This window comes from Pantherophis guttatus, chromosome 4 (genome assembly GCF_059756535.1).
Source record: "Pantherophis guttatus breed Tessera chromosome 4, ASM5975653v1, whole genome shotgun sequence".
NCBI classification, from domain to species: domain Eukaryota; kingdom Metazoa; phylum Chordata; class Lepidosauria; order Squamata; family Colubridae; genus Pantherophis; species Pantherophis guttatus.
The window spans coordinates 155,945,537-155,964,783 of NC_142066.1; the positions used below are offsets into that span (position 1 = coordinate 155,945,537).

Genomic DNA, 19,247 nt, shown 5'->3' on the forward strand with positions numbered 1-19,247 from the left:
CTTTGAGTCTGGCCCACTACTCAAAAAACCCCATTGCACAGCAGGGATAAATGAGGTTCTGGGTTATTCAATCCAAAACAGGACATAGATTTCTCTTTTAGAAACGTGGGAAACTTCATCAAAAAGGGAAATTTAAAGTCACTTTATAACACTTTCAATTCCCTTTTTTTCCCCCTCCCCTGGTTGTCAAAACGCAGAAAGAATCAGGCAGAATAACCGGACGGGAACTTTTCTCCTTTAATAGAAAGTGTCGAGGAAGGATTTAACAGGAGAAGCGAGCTAAAAAGGAATGTATGAGTATTTATAAAATTGGGGTGGATTTACGAGTGTTTTTCTCAAACACAGCACAATAATAATCACAATGAAACGCATTAGAGGAATGACTCCAGAGCTCGGGTGGATCGCCACTGCCAGGAGATTTCATGTTTTCTTCGATTCCTGCACTTTCTCGATCTCCTGCAAGGAAGCGAACGGAGAGATTTTTAGCCGCTGAAATTCACAGTAAGGTGGATTACTGTGGACACGGCAGAATTTGAATTTTACTAATTTATGTCACTCAAACCTTTGTCAGTAGGGATGGAAAGATTCCCTTTGTTGCAAAATGCAACTATAGATAGTCCTTGACTTACAACTGTTCATTCAGTGACTGCTGAAAGTTACAACAGCACTGAAAAAAGGGAGTTAACAACCAGAGGGAGGGATTCAGCTGGTTCGTAACCCTCCCCGCCCAAGCGTAATGTTGTCCTATTGCAGGTTATGACCGTTTTCATACTTACGACCACTGCACATCCCCGTGGTCACATGATCAAAATTCAGCAACTGATCCATATTTACGACTGTCGCAATGTCCCAGGGTCACATGATCCCCTTTTGCGACCTCCTGACAAGCAAAGTCAAGGGAGGAAGGCCAGATTCCCTTAATAATCATGTCGCTAACTTAAAAACTGTGATTGATGTTAAGTGATGTGATTCACTTAACAACGGTGGCAAGGAAAGTTGTAAAATGGGGTAAAATTCACTTAACGACTCTCACAAGAGATTTTGGGCTCAGTTGTGGTCTTAAGTCAAGGACTACCTGTATTAAACATATTTGTGCAAAATTGCAAAAACAAAAGAATATTCAACCCAGAGGCAATCACTTTGATAGCTAAACTGGACATATACCATATTTTTCAGAGTATAAGATGCAATTTTTCCCCCCTAAAAAGGGGGGGGGGAATTTAGGTGTGTCTTATACACCAAATGTAGCCCCGCCCACCCACTGGCCCCCACCCTTTGGCCTCTGCCTCGCAGCAGTTACCTCCTTGCAAGCAAACAGCAAGAAAAAAACAGCTCCTTTCAGCTTCAGCACAGCCTAATTAGCACAAGTTGATTGGATCGGCCTCCCGACTTTCAGCTGTTTTGCTTTCAGCTGTTTTTGCGCAGGCCTCTGCTGCTTGCTGCAAGGAGGTAAATTGCTGGGAGCAGATTTTTTTTTTCCTTGTGCTAATCAAGCTATGATGAAAATGAAAATGAAAGTAAAGCAGGCTGTTTGCTGCAACTAGGCAAAATTGTTGGGAGGCAGAGGCAGATTTCTTTTTCTTCTTTTCCTCACCAAAAAAGGTAGGTGCTTCTTATACTCCGAAAAATACGGTGGTTATGAAGCTACCACCGTACCCCCATAGAAATTATATATATATATATACGTGGATTGTGTGTTACGTGTTCATTTATATTTTGTCTTGTTCTTACATATACTAAATAAATAATAATAGGTAACTAAAACCCAGCCCAGCACCAGACGGGTCTTCCCATTGCAAATCCTGTTCTCCTGTTTTCCTCCAAGCAGCTGTTCCCAAGAAATGCAATGGTTTAACAAGGATATTCGTGACCCAGAAAATCGCTTGCAAATTGAACTTGTGAAGGGTGCTTCCCACGAAATCCCAACGACTCACCTCGGCCAGAATGTTTTTGAGTTTTGTATAAGCTTCCTCCAAGTCATCATTAATGATGATCATGTCAAAAAGGCCAGCCTCCTTACCTAGCATAAACCAGAAAGTTTTAGACACGCCCACAACTCAGGATCACACCTTACAAGAGAAAACGATGATGAAAGGCAGCCCAGAATTATGGATCTTCATAAATATGACATTTTCCTCATCATTTTTTGCCTTACGATCACAGCCCTGTGAGGTAGGCCGGACTAAAAAAAAAATAGACTACGGATAGTCCTCGATTTATGACCACAACTGAGTCAAAAAAACTGTTGCTCAACGAGACGGTTTTGACTTTTATTTTTTAACCTTTCTGAATCACTACAAGTTGTTAAGTGAGTCACACGGTGGTTAAATAAATCTGGCTTCTGCATTGATTTTGCTTGTCAGAAGGTCGCAAAAGGAAATCACGTGACCCCGGGACACTGCAACAGTCATAAATACGAGTCAGTTGCCAAGCGTCTGAATTTGGATCCCATCAACATTGGGATGCTGCAACAAAGTGTGAAAAATGGCTATAAGTCTCTTTTTTTCAGTGCAGTTGTAACTTCAAATGGTCACTAAATGATGGTTGTAAGTCGAGGACTATCTGGGTCTTTTGATTGGCAGAGTTCATAAAATTAGATAAGCAGGGATTAACACCAGACAAACCTCATGCTGAGTTGATCCTTCCCAGACTCGATCCTCCCTCCTTCCCTCCCTCTGTTTGTTCTTTCATTCCAGAAGATCAAATCTGCTGATGCTTGGACCAACTCCCTTCCTCCATATTGGGGACCAGGAGAGAACCCACAAAAGTCTTCAAATTAACTCACTGAGTTCCATGTCAGTGGCAGCCGCTTGCAGCCGTTTCTGTAAGCTTTCCTCTGTCTCGGTCTGCCTCTCCCTTAACCGTTTCTCCTTCGGGAAAACAAAGAGGAAAAATGGCGTTTCACATTTCTGGGGAAGGGTCTCGCTGTTACTGATAGAAGAAAATATTTGTAGCTCAGCGTTGAACTGTGGGGTTTTTTGCAAACATTTCATGACCCAACTAGGTAACACTATCTCTGTTAGAAGGGAGGGGGAGGAGGAAGAGGGAGGGATTATGGGGTCCTTGTTGCTCTCTGAGCTTAGTGGTTTTCCTGCAGATGTTTCATGACCCAACTAGGTAACATCAGTGCCCTAATTAAATCATGAGTCTCGAGCCAAGCTTCAAAAGAAATCCAGTTATTTATTAGGAGCTTCATGTCAGCACATTCCCAAGTAAAGCCAGCTCTGACCCTACGTAATTTACGCTCCAATTATGACGTTGTTTCCTCCCCCTCCCACCCAGGGAGCAATTTGGACAGTTTTAGAGGTCACTCCCCTTCGGCTGCTGTATGTAACCCTGGGATACAGCCTTGAGAGAGATAAGCATGGAATGTGCATCTGTCTTTGGTTGCTGCTGTGCCATTTCGCCGGTTTCCCATCCCCCCTGGCCTATGGCAATTCGAGAGCGGGCCAGGGATGCTTTGCGAGTTGACAATCAGGACTAGAAGGGAGTAAATGGTCTGATCAAGGAACCACCATGAATACGCCCACCAATAATAACAGGGCAAACCACTCTATATATTAAACAGAACAAACGCCCCTTTCCCTTCTAGCACTGATAACGTTCCCTAATTGGGTCATGAGATGTCTGTAAGAAAAGAATCCAGCTCAAAGAGCACCAAGGAGCCACAGTCTTCCTCCTCTCTCCACTCCAAAAACTTCACTCCCTTTTAGTATTGATGAAGTTATCTAGTTGGGTCACAAAATGTCTGCAAGAAAACAATCAAACGCAGAGAGCAAGGACTACACCAAAAAGAGAAACCCAGATAAGCGTGGATTAACACCAGACAAACGTTCTTCAGAAAACAATACCCTCTTCAAGGAACTACCAAGGAGAAACTCTCTCCTCCATCAACACAGGAAGGGCAAGCTCGGAGGGTTAATTCGTGAGACACAGGACTACTGAAGACTCCATTCTACCTACCGTATATGTTGGAGAAGAACGTAGGACAGGAAAGGTCTTCAAAGCACTTCTGAGTGGCCACTATAAGAGGCACTTGAAATGCTGCTTTACAAAGACCTGATCCAGCAGAAGGACCATTATTGTAATTTCGAAGTCTGGATTTTGAGTTACTACCATCAGTAATTTTGCATAAACCTGCAACCCTGGTACATCAACTACAACTACTACAAACATTAGTAACTCAAATCTCTCACCAAAATCTCTATGGAGGGGACTTGAACAGAGATATAGATGGGATTCAGGTCCGTCTTCTTGATGTTCCTCACTCCTTGGAGGTCAATATCTAGGATGCAGATCTGGTTCTGAGCTTGGACAGCCTGGATGGCGGCTTTGCTGGCCGGAAGAAAGAAGAGAAGTGATTACAGTTCTTGCCTTTTTTTAAAAAAAAAAAGAGTTTATACAGCATCTGAAAAAATGAGGGCAAACATTTTAAATTTCTATTTAGATATCTAGCTGACAGAGGTGATGAGAAACAGTTGGGACAATAACAGAGTTGGAAGGGACCTTGGAGGTCTTCTAGTCCAACCCCCTCTGGTCAAAGCAGGAGACTTTATTCCATTCGAGACAAGCATCCATCCAGTCTCTTCTTGAAAATTTCCAGTGTTGGAACATTCACAACTTCCGGTGGCAAGTTGTTCCACGAGTTAATTGTTCTCACTGTCAGGAAAATTTATGTTTTATCAACCAAGAAATAAAGGAGAGTAGCACAGATCTATTTCAAGCTATTTAGCCCTCATCAGCTAGCCGTACCCTTTTGGGATTTGAACCCGAGTTGCCTACATATTAGGTAGATGTATTAACCTCGAAGACGGAAACGGAAGCAGTATGCTCCGTCCCATAACTGGGTAGACCAGATTGCCAGGGTTGGGTTCTAATTTTTTTTACTACCGGTTCTGTGGGCGTGGCTTATTTTGTAGGCATGGCATGGTGGGGGGTAATGTGGGTGGACATGGCCAACTTTTTTTTTAATTTTACTTTTAAAAAGTATTTTTTCTACAACCTTAAGAGGTTGCAGGAAAAAATGCTTTTAAAAGCCTCTGACGATCAGGCAACTCAGCTGGGATCGCCAGAGGCTTTTAAATGCATTTTTCCCCCCTACAACCTCTTCGGCTGAAAAATGCTTTTAGAAGCCTCTGATGATCCCAGCTGAGCCACGCGATCATCAGAGGCTTTTTTTTTTTTTTACTTTTAAAAGTATTTTTTCGGCCGAAGAGGTTGTAGAAAAAATGCTTTTAAAAGTAAAAAAAAAAAAAAAGCCTCTAATGAGGTGGGTGGGGTAAGCGAGCGGCGACTGGGCCAGGGACCATTTCGGGGGCATGGCCAGCCAATGTTATTACTGGTTCTCTGAACTACTACAAATTTTTACTACCGGTTCTTGCGAACCGGGAGCAAACCATCATTGCAGGTTGCCCTGATAGACCAGTCCCACCAGAGAAAAAAAACACTTCCACTGTCAGGAAATTCCTCCTTGGTTCTAGGCTGCTTCTCTCCTTGATTAGTTTCCATCCATTATTCCTTGTCCTGCCTTCAGGTGCTCTGGAGAATAGGTTGACCCCTTCCTCTTTCAGGCATTTCCCCTCAAATATTGGAAAAACGTCACCCCTAGTCCTTCTTTTCATTAAACCAGACATACCAAGAGTCCTGCAACCATTCTTTATATGTTTTAGCCTCCAGCGCCCTAATCGGAGATGGGATTCAAATAATTTATCAACCGGTTCTCTGCCCTAATGACTGGCTGGGTGGGTGTGGCCAGGAGGTGTGACAGGCAGCATACCGCCTCCTGCACCCCCCTGGGAGCAAAAACGGGCCGCACGGGTGTGTGCCGAACCTCACATGCCCCATTTTGGGCCTAGTAGGCCTCCCTGCAGCCTCCTGGGAGTAAAAACGGGTCATACGGGGGAGGGGGCGCTGCACACACACACACACACACACACATGCTCCTTTCTGGGCCTAGTAGGCCTCCCTGCACTTATCTGTGGCGCGTGGGGACTCCGGGAAGGGGCGGGGCCAGCAGCAATTTAACAAATGATTCACCCGAACCGGCCGAATCCCACCACTGACTCTAATCATCCTTGTTGCTCTTCTCTGCACTCTTTCCAGAGTCTCAACATCTTTTTTACATCGTGGGGACCAAAACTGGATGCTGTATTCCAAGTGTGGTTTTTACCAAGGCATTATAAAGTGTTATTAACACTTCACGTGATTTTGATTCTATCCGCCTGTTGATGCAGTCTAGGATTGTGTTGGCTTTTTGGCAGCCACCGCACACGGCTGACTCACATTTAGGTGATTGTCCACTAGGACTCCCAAGATCCCTCTCCCAGTTGCTACTATTGAGCCAGGTACCACCTATTCTATACCTGGGTGTTTGGTATATAAATACCTCGTATATTTAAGAGCCTAGTCCTCATGTTTACAAACCATTAGAAAAGCAACATATCTCTCGATCTGTTTCAAAGAGGCTACCTCGTTCCATAAATGTTGCCCGAAAACTCTGCGTGTTCCACAAATTCTCCTGCCTCAACCTCCTTCTGCATCTCTTCCCTGGTTACAAAGTGGTAATCTAGGGCAAGAAACAAACCAGGTTTTCACAAAGAGATATCGCTGGGTTCTTCAGCGTTCTTAGATGGGGTTGTGATCCTCTGGTGTGACCTCTCACTTTCGAAAACTAACTCAAAAGGAACAAGAAAAGAGAAGAACACACAGAGAAGAAACAATGATTTCTTATTTATGGGTTTAAATTAAATAATTTAACCCTGATTAAACAGAACTGAAGGTGGGAAGATGGGAATTATATATCATTTTAAGGAAGGGTGCAAGACAATAGGTTTATTGGTAAAGGAGATTGAAAGTTGTTTATTTATCTTTCCTTTTTTTTAATCTGCATTATTTTTCATCACTTTCTTCTTGTTTTTCCTTGTTTTCTTACCTCGTATCTTTTTGTGTTTTTTTTTTTTTTGCTTAAGTAGAAAGTTATTAATAAAAGTTATTAACAATACCTATGAATTGTTAGTACACAATTGTCCTTAATAATTCAAATATTAAACTATTTCAAAAAACAAGAAGCCTCAGAATTGGGAAGAATTGGAGTTTGTAGTATTTCATCTTTATTTTTTTTTTACTTCAGTGAAAAGTTTTAATAAAAATATTATTGTAATTTTTAAAAAATATATAATTATAATTTTAAAATGATTATGATTTTATAATTATTGATTAGTTAATACTTATTCTTAATTATTCAATAATTAAACTATTTAAAAAATAAAAGAAGCCTCAAGATAGGGAAGAATTAGAATTTGTAATATTAGATACTTATTTTTTACTGAAGTGAAAAATTCTGATAAAAATCAGTTTTAATTTTTCTAATAAGAATAATAATTACTATTAATAAATCAACTATTAGCAAATCATTTTGTTGCGAGAGGGGCAGCAGATAAATTTAATAAATAAATAAATAACAAATTCTTTTTAAAAAATCAAAAAAGCCACAGAATTGGGAACAATTGGAAGTATTCCATGTTTATTTTTTTACTGAAGTGAAAATTCCTAATTTACTTATTATTTATTTATGAAATTTATTGGATCTTACCATAAGGTAACTCTGGACAGACACAAAAACACACATATATTTAATATCTAATTAAATTAATTATTTAAATAGGTTTTAAAAATTATTTTAAAGGAAACCCAAAATAATCCTCAGAATTGGAAGACTTCCACCAGAGAACCCCTGTCTCTCTCGCAACCTACCTCACAAGGCTGTTATGAAGAAAATTAGGATGCATTCTTGAACTTCTGATCAAAAGTCAGGATTTAAAATTTAGCAAGAGAGGCAGCTACAGGAAGTCCTTGACTTACAACGGTTCATTTAATGGCCCTTGCCATTTTTCATCAGCACTCATTTTTCATTTTTTTTCATCAGCACTGAAAAAAAGTGACTTATCACTGGTTTTTACACTTACGACCGTTGCAGCCGTACAGTTCATATAACCTCATGGTTATATAATCAAAATGCGGATGCTTGGCAACTGACTCATATTTATGACCGTCGTAGTGTCCTGGGTGTGAACTTTTGCAACTTTCTGATGAGCAAAGTCAGTGGGGAAGCCAGAGTCACTTAACAACATATTACTAATTTGTCAACTGCGGTGATTCACTTAGAAACTGTGGCAGGAAAGATCGTAAAATGAGGCAAAACTCACTGAACAACTGTCCTATATAGCAACAAAAATTGTGGGCTCCACTCGTGGTCGTAAATCAAAGACTATCTGCATTTGGCCCATGTTAACTAGGTTTGATTGGGAATCGTAATTTGTTTCTGGGATCCAGATTGAGGAAAGCGACGGCAATTCAATGTATGTTTTGTTTTCTTTCCTGGAAGTGACGATAATTTTTTTTGTGTGTTTTTTACCTTTTCCGTTGACTTCCCCAGGCCGTGGTTGCCTTGTAGTGTCTGAAAGTAGGAAAAAAATAATAACCATAATTTTTTGAGGAGAAACATTCCATAATGCTTGTAATCCTTTCTAGCTCTGCATTGACTTAATCGCATCTTCTCTTCACTTTTAAGTTATGCCGATTCCATAATGAATACAGGTAATCCTTAACTGAGGACCTTAGTTGTTAAGTGAAGCGTGCAGTCATTAAGCGAATCTGACTCTTCCCCCCACCTTTGTAGGAAACAGACTGGGAAAGACACAAATGGCAATCACGTTGCAACCGTGGTAAATACATGACAGTTGCGTCCAAATTTTGATCACGCGACTGGGGAAGTTGCAACGGTCGTAAGTGTGAAAACAGTCATAAATCACTTTTTCCAGTGCTGTTAAATTCAAACAGCCATTAAATGAATGGTTGTAAGTTAAGGACTACACCAAGACAAAAGAGGTTAGCCATGTAGGAGAAAGGATGCTACGGGTAGTCTTTGACTTGCAACCATTCGTTTACTGACCATTCAGTTACAACAGCACTGAAAAAAGGGACCAATGACCTTTTTTCACACCTACGACCGTTGCCGTGGTCACATGATCATATTTCAGTGCTTGGCAACTGGCATGTACTTATGACAGTTGCAGAGCCCCTGAATCACATGATCACCATTTGAGACCTTCCCAGCTAGCTTCCCACCAATGGGGAAATGACTATGTGATACACTTAACGACTACAGTGCTTCATTTAACAACCTTCAAAATCGGGCTCAACTCACTTAAAAACCGCCTCATTTCTGGTCCCAATTGTGGTCGTAAGTCGAGGACTACCTGCATTAGTGTCAACAGCAAGGGAGAAAAATGAAACACTATAGATAGTCCTCGACCTACAACAGTTCATTTAGTGACCGTTTGAAGTTACGACGGCAGTGAAAAAAAGTGACACGACCATTTTCACACTTATGACCGTTGCAGCATCCCCATAATTATGTGATCAAAATTCAGACCCTTGGCAACTGACTCCTATTTATGACGGTCCTTGGGGTCACATTATTCCCTTTTGCGACCTTGTGACAAGCAAAGTCAACGGGGAAGCCAGATTCACTTAACAACTGTGTGACTCACTTTACAACTGCAGCGAGAAAGGCCGTAAAATGGGGCAGAACTCACTTAACAAATGTTTCGCTTAGCAACAGAAATTTTGGGCTCAGTAGTAGTCATAAGTTGAGGGCTAGCCATAATCGGCGTGAGCTAAATTCAGAATGCATTTAATTCATTCATAATTTGGAGATGCTTCTAACAGCAGAGGTAACTAAAGGAATGAAGAAGAAGCTGAAGTTAGGATGACCCAAGCGGAGTCCGAATGTGGGAATGTAGCTGCCTGAGTTTTAACTGGAATGGCTACGTGTGTCTGGCAGGCTCAGCCAGCCCATATGCACGCTTCCCTTTGCACACCGTGGGTGCAGACGAGAGCTCACTCACGGGAGACGCTGAAGCCAAAGACGCTGTCATAATCTCTGAGAAGTTTCTTCAATAAAGTGCTTTTTCCTGCACCCGATGGGCCACTCAACACCACTGGCCTTGGTCCTTTCATAACTGCAGAAAGAGAGGAGAGAAAAGTGGTGGGTGGGCTTATAAGGCGAGCAGAGTTGTTAAAAACCTAGGGAGAGAGAGACAGTTCGGTCTAGTGGTCAAGGCGCCAGGCTAGAAAGCAGGAGGCAGTGAGTTCTAGTCCTGCTTTACGCATCAACATTGGCTGGGCGACATCAGGAGACAGGGAATTCTAGTCCCGCCTTAGGCATGAAAGCAGCTGGATTACCTTGGGCCAATCACCAGGAGACGGTGAGTTCTAGTTTTGCCATAGGCATGAAAGCCTCTGGGTGACTTGGAGCCAATCACCAGGTGACGGTGAGTTCTAGTCCCACCTTAGGCATGAAAGCCTCTGGGTGATTTTGAGCCAATCACCAGGAGACGGTGAGTTCTAGCTCCATTTTAGGCATGAAAGGCGGCTAGGTGAGTTTGGGTCAATCGCCAGGAGACAGTGAGTTCTAGTCCTGCCTTAGGCATAAAAACTGGCTAGGTGACTTTGGGTCAGTCCCTCTCTCTCTCTCTCAGCCCAACCCACCTCACAGGATTGTTGAAAATGTGAAGATGGAGGTGTGTTAATTATTGTTCACTGCCTTATTTGTGAAATAAATAAATAAAAACTGGAAATCAGTCAGTCAGTCAATAAATACAATACAATACAATACAATACAATACAATACAATACAATACAATACAATACAATACAATATAATACAATACAATATTAAAAAATAAGACTGACTGAGAACAGGCACCACCTGAGGACTTGGGTAACAATGTTCTATGGCGCTCCTTTCCAAGCAAGGGAGTAAATCTCTTTATTAACAACACATTGCTTGATTTACTAAGCAGCACTGGCCTCTCTTCCTTTGGTGGAAACAATCCACTTTGGCTAATTGCATATGTGTAAATTCTGCCCATGAAACTCTGACTTTCGGGCTGGATGATGGCCCTGACCTGGCTCTCTGAGCCTTGGACTGATTTTGGAATATTTTTCTGCACGCTCCTATTAAAAAGCTAGCCATTCAGGCACGTGACTCTCAGAGACTCTGCCTAGGTTTGCATGCATTGGCTGTTGTTATCTCTGCGACCTTAAGTAAACTGTGAACTACCCTAGCAACTGTGTTGGTATTTGAAAGAATGAAAAGATGACCTTTGAAACAGGGTGGAGAAATACCAGGAAAAGAGGCAATTGTAAGAAGCAAATGCAAAATTATACCGCCTTGATTCTGCAGAAAGAAATGTTTTTAGGAACCTCTACAAGCAGGACAGAGTAACCTGTGTCCACCCTTGAGGATCTCTTGAAATTAACAATATATTCCTCTGCTCTTTAGATGGGAAATGTGTAAAAACGACGTGGAAACTTTAAACAGGCATATTACCAATAAAAAAAATTCCAGAAAAGAAACTTTCGAATAATTGTGATGTTCTTCTCACAAAAATTATAATAACTTTTCCATTCACCCCACACCACCTACAGCTAATCCTTGACTTATAACCATTCATTTAGAGACATTTGAAGTTACTACGGCATTGAAAAAAGTGACATGATAGTTTTCAACTTACGATCATTGCAACATCCCCTTAGTTACCTAATCAAAATTCGGATGCTTGGCAACTGACTCATACTTATGACAGTTGCAGTGTCCTGGAGTCAAGTGATCCTCTTTTGCGACGTTCTCACAAGCAAAGTCAATGGGGAAGCCAGATTCGCTTAACCACCAAATTACTAGCTTAACCTCTCTAAAGTGATTCACTTAACGACAGCAGGAAAGGTAGTAAAATGGGTCAAAACGCCCTCTGGCTTAGAAATGGGGCTCCATTGTGGTCGTAAGTCAAGGACTACCTGAATTTGCTGCTCTTGGAGGACCCAACAGTAAAGAAGCGAAGCAATCATGTATTTTTTCACTAAAATATTTCCCATTCTTGAGTTCTTACATGTATCTTTAAATAAAGCCATCCATCCATGTTCAGTTAGAAATGTATGTTATTTCCTCCTGGTAAAGTTAGGAGTTTCTCAATACTTGGAAGCAGCAACCCATAATATGAATGCTCTGAGATTTCTATTTTTTCCCCCCAGAGTGATTTATCAAAAACTCTAGACTCTAAAAAAAAAAATTGCAGAGAAGAGCAACAAAGATGATTAGGGGACTGGAGGCTAAAACATATAAAGAACGATTGAGGGAATTGAGTGTGTCTAGTTTGATAAAAAGGAGGACTAGAGGAGACATGATAGCATTGTTCCAGTATCTCAGGGGCTGCCCCAAAGAAGAGGGAGTCAAGCTATTCTCCAAAGCACCTGAGGGCAGGACAAGAAGCAATGGGCGGAAATTAATACAGGTTGTTGCAAAGGTGTTTTTTTCAGGAGGCAACCGGACTCTCTTGTTTTTTTTCTTTTGAAGATGTTTTGCTTCTCATCCAAGAAGCTTCTTCAGCTCTGACTGGATGGAGGGGAATGGAAGGATTTATATTCCTTGCAGACAGCTGGTCATTTGCATCCTTTTAGAGCAGTGTTTCTCAACCTTGGAAGCTTGAAGATGGGTGGACTTCAACTCCCAGAATCCCCCAGCCAGCGCAGCTGGCTGGGGGATTCTGGGAGTTGAAGTCCACCCATCTTCAAGCTTCCAAGGTTGAGAAACACTGTTTTAGAGGGTCCTTGAAGCCCTTGGAGGTTTAACTATGTCCTCAGGGTCACCTGAGTGGTGCCACTGGTTCCTGTAGTCTGCAATTTTTTTTTTCCTTTGGAAATCCATTCCTATTCCCACACCATTCCAAGAGTCTTCATCCCAAATTATATAGCTAAAAGTCTGTAGAGATTCTCAGTCATCCAGGCTGAGAATGATTGTCCCAAAGGAGCTTTTTCAGGAGGCAACTGAACTTTCTTGTAAACTGGACTTTCTTGGTGAGAAGAAAAAAAACGAGAAACTCCAATTGCCTCCTGAAAAAGCACTTTTGGGATAACAATAACGGGAATGACTGAGAATCCCTACAGACTAATACAGATAGTTCTTTGTCCATTCAAAGTTACGGCAGCACTGAAAACAGTGACCGCTTTTCACAGTTACGACCTTCACAGCATCCCCAGGATCATGCGATCAAAATTCAGGCGTTTGGCAACTGTTTCATACTTACGACCGCTGCTGTGTCCCAAGGTTATTTGATCCATTTTTTGTGACTTTTTGACAAGCAAAATCAGTGGGGAAGCCAGATTCGCTTAGCTAGCTAACATTAACTGCAGCGATTCACTTAACAACTGCGACAAAGGAGGTTGCAAAATGGAGCAAAGCTCACATTAAGAAATGTCTCACTCCACAAGAGAAATTTCGGGCTGAATTGTGGTTGTAAATCAAGGACTGCCTGTAAAGGAGAGAAGCAATCTAGAAATAAGAAGAAAATTTTCTGGCAGTGAGAACCATCAACCGATGGAACAGAAGTTGCCTTCGGAAGTTGTGGGAGCTTCATCACTGGAGGCTTTCAAGAAGAGACTGGACTGCCCATCTGTCAGAAATGGTGTAGAGTCTCCTGCTTGGGCGGGGGGTTGGACTAGATGACCTACAGGGTCCCTTCCAACTCTTTGTTAATCGGAAATCTGGCTTCCTGGATTTGCTCCATTTATAGAACTGTCCAGATTTTTGATGTTTATTTCTTTTGAGGTTTCTCCCATCGCCTCTCCGCCAGAAGGGATGAATAATGTCTCATGCAATTAACACATTAATGCGTGGTTCATACTTCTTGCCACCCACCCACAGAAAAACCAGCAAGCTCCTCCGGGAACACGCAGCAACGAAGCGGTTTTTGAAAATAAAAATAGAAGAGGGTTGCCATTAAGCCAAAACGAAGGTGGAGGGAAAAAAAATCATTAAGATCAGCGCCGATGGCCGCTTTCTCGTGGTCCTGCACAGCTTACCTTCCACCCTGCTTATTGGAGGACCTTTTAAAATTCAGTTCTGTAATGAAATCCTGCTTTTTCTTACGTTTCCAAGAAAGGAAGTGGACGGCTCCGGATCGTGTTGGAGGAGAAGGCAGCGCAGAGGGAATAACAGCTTGTTTCTGAGTGTCTAAAGCCTCAATTATCTGGTCTTCACCTTGGGACAGTCTCAATCCCTAATCATCTTCTTGGTTTCCTGCAGACAATTTGGGTCCTGCTATTAATGGCTTAAAGACTGTGTGAGCTAAGCTTTGGAGGAGGTAAACTCTGCCTCTGGACAGAAGGCGTTTTAAGAAACCATCAGCGCTCTTGTCGGCATCGTTTAATTTATATATCCATCATTTATTTAATACATCCATCTGGACCAGCGACAGCTAACAAATCTTGAACGATCCCAAAAAAAGCTAACTTGGAAGAATCCTGATTAGCATTGGCAGGAAAAACCCTCCCAAAAAACCCACGCCTCTTAATTTAGAATGGGGAATTTAATTAAAAAAAGAGGCTTCTATAGGTGGCACTGGTGAAGAACAGGTAGTCCTCGACTTACGACAATTGAGCCTAAACATTTCTGCCGTTAAGTGAGACAGTCATTGTGAGTTTCGCCCAATTTTAAGGAACCTCTTGCCACAGTTGTTAAGTGAATCGCTGCAGTTAAGTTAGTCAGACGGTTGTTAAGTGAATATGGCTTTCCCGTTGACTTGGTTGTCATAGAAGGGGGTCACATGACCTCAAGGACACTGCGACCGTCATAAATATGAGTCAGTTGCCTGAATTTTGATCACGTGACCACGGGAAATATCTGCAACGGTCGTTAAGTGTGAAAAGAGGTCATAAGTCACTCTTTTCAGTGCCATTGTAACTTTGGTCACTAAATGAACTTTGTAAGTCGAGGACTACCTGTACTAACTTAACAGCTGCTGTCACTCACTTAATAACTATGGCAAGAAAGGTCGCAAAATGGGGCAAAACTCACTTAACCATTTTCTTGCTTAGCAACGGAGATTTTGGGCTCCATTGTGGTCGTAATTCAAGGACTCCCTGGATTCTTTCCCCTTTCCCCGTGACTGACAGGCCCATGAGTTTCGACCACGTGGTGCATCGGATTAAAATGCAGCCGTCGGCCGCAGAAAGGCCACGGGTTCTAAACGAAACATCCTCAGGGATATTTGCAGAAGCAAGGAATAAAATCCACCCTGCGGGGGAAACTGTCTATTGATTTAGGATTTAGGATTTAGTAGATTTCTATATCGCCCTTCTCCCGAGCCATATTACAGCCATATTAAAACACATATAAATATACAAAATTTAAAACAATTTAAAATTGAATAAATAAAAATTTGGCCCATATTGAGGCCAGCTTCCAGCAAAGACTGTCTTGACAGGCAAGGAAAACTCATTTGGCTTCCGAAGAAAAGATGATTAGGAAGCCTATAAAAAAAAAACCTTTCCCAATTAAGCTAATCTTATTTCCTATTTATAGACTGCTTTAATCTAAAACCGTTTACAATGGCTACTCCAAGGACAGCCAAAAAAAAAAAAAAGGGTGTATAAGTCGTTAAATTAAGATCAAGGAGAATAATTTGGTGGCCAAATTTGCAAACCAGGTCACGGTTGTTACAGAAATTTGTTCTCTTCCTTTCAGACTGGTAATAGGTATAAAGTGAAGGGCAAAGGAGGAATTGGCTCAAAAAGGATGCAGTTTATACACTGTTTGGTCTGGTGATTAGGGTTTAGTGCTGGTTTGGACCAGTGATCAAGGCATCAGGCTAAAAAATGGGAGATAGTGAGTTCTAGTCCTGCCTGAGGTAAGAAAGCCACCTGGGTGACTTTGAGCCAATCACCAGGTGACGGTGAGTTCTAGTCCCACTTTAAGTATGAAAACAGGCTGGGTGGCTTTGGGCCAATCACCAGGAGCCTGGGAGTTCTAGTCCCATCCTACGAATGAAAGCCAACTGGGTGACTTTGGGCCAATCACCAGGTGATGGTGAGTTCTAGTCCCGCCTTAGGTATGAAAACAGGCTGGGTGGCTTTGGGCCAATCACCAGGAGCCTGGGAGTTCTAGTCCCATCCTACGAATGAAAGCCAACTGGGTGACTTTGGGCCAATCACCAGGTGATGGTGAGTTCTAGTCCCGCCTTAGGTATGAAAACAGGCTGGGTGGCTTTGAGCCAATCACCAGGAGCCTGGGAGTTCTAGTCCCATCCTACGAATGAAAGCCATCTGGGTGACTTTGAGCCAATCACCAGGTGACAGTGAGTTCTAGTCCCGCCTTAGGTATGAAAACAGGCTGGGTGACCTTGTTTTGATCCCTCTCTCTCAGCCCAACCTGCCTCACCAGGGTTATTGTTGTGGGTAAAATAAGAGATGGAAGGTATATTAATTACCCGTATGTTTGCCACCTTGAGGTATTTGTGAAAATAATAAAAGGCAGAATACAGAAAAAAAATAAAATATAAAATCATTAAACGGACTCATGCTGGAAAGAGAGGGAGGGAGGGAGGGAGGGAAGCTGTGCACATGCACTCACATTTTCAGTACTGGGCGAACTGGTTTTGTTATGTGGCATCCAGCTCTGACTAGGGGGATGCTGCAATGGTCATAAGTGTGAGAAACAATCATCAGTTTCTTTGTTCAGTGCCACTATCACTTTGAATGGGCACTAAACAAACTGTTATAAGTTGAGGATTACCTGTATTTTAATTTATTAATTTACACCGTGTTTTGTTTCTTGCAGCTTTCTTGTTCTGACGTGCTTTTATCTCATTGATTCTGTTGAAAGCAGCTGGAATTCAATTATGATTTTATGGCACAGAGGTTCACTAAAGGAATAGGTAAATTATATAAATTACTGGGAAATTCACCCTGCTTTCAAAGGCTGTTTATGCATTATAAGCCATGCATAAAATCCATGAACAGGAAACAGCACAGCACATGTGCTTCCCAGCAAAAGCAGCAATAATTAGATATTTCCTGCTTCAGTTGCTTGTCATCCTGTAAATTAATGGACAGCTGTAGCATAGCTTTAATAGTTGCCAAAAGGACATATAAGACGCTTCATTGTATTTAATCTGGCATCTGCCCTTAGCTTCTAAACTTCCATTCATCTCTCCGAAAATAAGTTTTTCAATTAAAAAAAAATCTTCATAATCCTAAATAGTCATCAGAACTGATTTCAGAATATTGAAGTTTTTTAATATATCTGTTTTTCACCATCCTTTCTGGATTCTTGGAACTGATTATCATTCGGATTTTATTCTAATCAGAGTATAAAATTTCACTGAGTTAAAGAATTCCAAGTAATTGTCATTTCGGCCCTGAGAATTTATATACATAGTCCTCGATTTACGAACACAATTGAGCCCAAACATTTCTGTTCCTAAGTGAGACATTTGTTAAGTGAGTTTTGTCCCATTTTACAACATTTCTTGCCACAGTTGTTAAGTGAATCATTGCAGTTGTTGAGTTAGTTAAACCGTTGTTAAGCGAATCTGGTTTTTCCCATTGGCTTTGCTCATCAGAAGGTCACAAAAAGGGATCACATGACCCCAGGACACTGCAACCGTCATAACTATGAGTCAGTTGCCAAACGTCTGAATTTGGATGTGGCCCTGGGGATGCTGCAAAGGTTGTAAGTGTGAGAAATTTATTTATTTATTTATTTATTGGTTCGATTTATATGCCGCCCTTCTACAGAGATTCAGGGCGGCTTACAATGTGTTAAGCAATAGCCTTCATACTTTTGTATATACCTGCTAAGTGGGGCTTTCGGCCCCCTCTAAGCGGTGCTCTTTTTATACAAAGTCATAAGTCACTTTTTGTAACTTCAAACGGTCACTAAATGAACTGTTATTTGAGGATGACCTGTAGTCCCATCCTACTTGCAGAGAGAAACTAACAGAATTATAGCAGTAATTATTTTTGATGATTATGGTAGCTCGGTGTGCCTCAAAATTTTAATGTTGTCAGCCCCTCAGAGTCAGCTATGTGTGAGTTGGGCGAGCATATAAATTTGTACTGATAGAAGAGAATATTTGTACTTCAAGGTTGAACTGTGGGGTATTTGATATGCTTTGATGGGTGATGGTTTTCTTCCAGAAATTTTATGACCCAATTAGGTAACATCATCAGTGCGTGGTGGAGGAGGAGGAGGAGGAGGAAGAGGAGGAGGAGGAAGTGGGGGGACGACTCTGGGGTCCTTGATGGTCTCTGAGCTTAGTGGTTTTCTTGTAGACATTTCATAACCCAACTACGGGACATCATCAGTGCTAAAAGAGAGTGGGGATAATCTGGCAGCACTGATGACGTTATCTAGTTTGGTCATGAAACGTCTGCAAAAAACCAAACCAAGCTCAGAGAGCACGAAGGACCCCCACATATAAACATGTTAATAAATAAAATAAAATTGAGAACGCAGCCGTTTGTCATCAAAGGAAATGATTCCGGATGATGATTTTATTTATAAAGTGAGTATCCAACATCTGATGCCTGGAGGCGATGGGAACTATAACCTAAAAAATCGGATGTCTTGCTGCCTTGCTTAGCAACAGAAATTTTGGGCACCATTGGGGATCATAAATCAAGGACTTGAGGAGAAAAAACTGGCCCTTCTCTGGTCAGCTGTTAGAAATGCTCCAGGGAATCCTGGACTTAGCTGGGGTCAGACTAGATGACCTCTAAGGGACCCCTTCTAATGTTCTCACTGAACCCTAGAGGGCGGGAAGAAACCCTCTATTTCAGTCACTGTGTCCATAGCGGTTCTCTATGGGATGCTCTGATGTGGATTCATCCATGGAATAGGGGTTGGACTGGATGACCTCAGAGGTAGCCCAATGGTCCCTTTCAAAGAGTCATTCTTCCAATTAATGCATTGGTTATCCTGTGCATCTAAAAAAAAAAAAAACAGTGCCGTATCCCCACTTGCGCCGGGACGACCACGAGGCCCATCACTCCCGGCCATAAAGAAGAAGAAAGCAAAAGGAAGGCAACGCAGAGCGCCATCACTATGGTGGAACCAACGCGAAGCAGTGCGGGATCCGGGGGGGCACATTTCCGCAGCACACCGCAAAGGCGAAATGGGGCGTGGGGGAACCCCGAAGCTGTTGCACTCACCTGAAACTGCAGCGCACAAGAAATGCCGCCAACGCATGAGGAGCCAAACCGGAGCCGCGTCCAAGAAGGATGACTCAGAGAGATGGGGCGGGCCATGACCGGGCTCCGCCGCCCCAGGGAAGCTCCTCCCCGTATCCGGGAGCACTGTACGTTCCGGCCCCGACGAAAGGCAGACTGGGAGAGCGGCGCCGAAGGAT

At 42.2% G+C, this 19,247-nt stretch overlaps 1 protein-coding gene across 5 annotated transcripts; it reads right to left on the reverse strand.

Moving 5' to 3' along the window:
- Nucleotides 1–213: 213 nt before the first annotated feature.
- Nucleotides 214–19,247, reverse strand: GUK1 (guanylate kinase 1). 5 transcript variants are annotated; one of them, XM_087893138.1, is made up of 9 exons: nucleotides 19,051–19,198; nucleotides 13,921–14,137; nucleotides 9,909–10,022; nucleotides 8,414–8,455; nucleotides 6,469–6,565; nucleotides 4,197–4,335; nucleotides 2,786–2,870; nucleotides 1,935–2,020; nucleotides 214–456 (listed from the first exon to the last, which is right to left on the reverse strand). In XM_087893138.1, exons 3-9 carry the CDS (start codon nucleotides 10,018–10,020, stop codon nucleotides 421–423), a joined length of 597 nt encoding a protein of 198 aa, XP_087749264.1. In that variant the 5' UTR covers nucleotides 10,021–10,022; nucleotides 13,921–14,137; nucleotides 19,051–19,198; the 3' UTR covers nucleotides 214–420. The 5 variants fall into 5 exon arrangements, with proteins under 5 accessions (XP_087749264.1, XP_087749263.1, XP_034298473.1 ...); XM_087893137.1 differs by lacking the exon at nucleotides 19,051–19,198 and adding an exon at nucleotides 16,631–16,762; XM_034442582.3 differs by lacking the exon at nucleotides 13,921–14,137 and having other exon boundaries at nucleotides 19,051–19,247.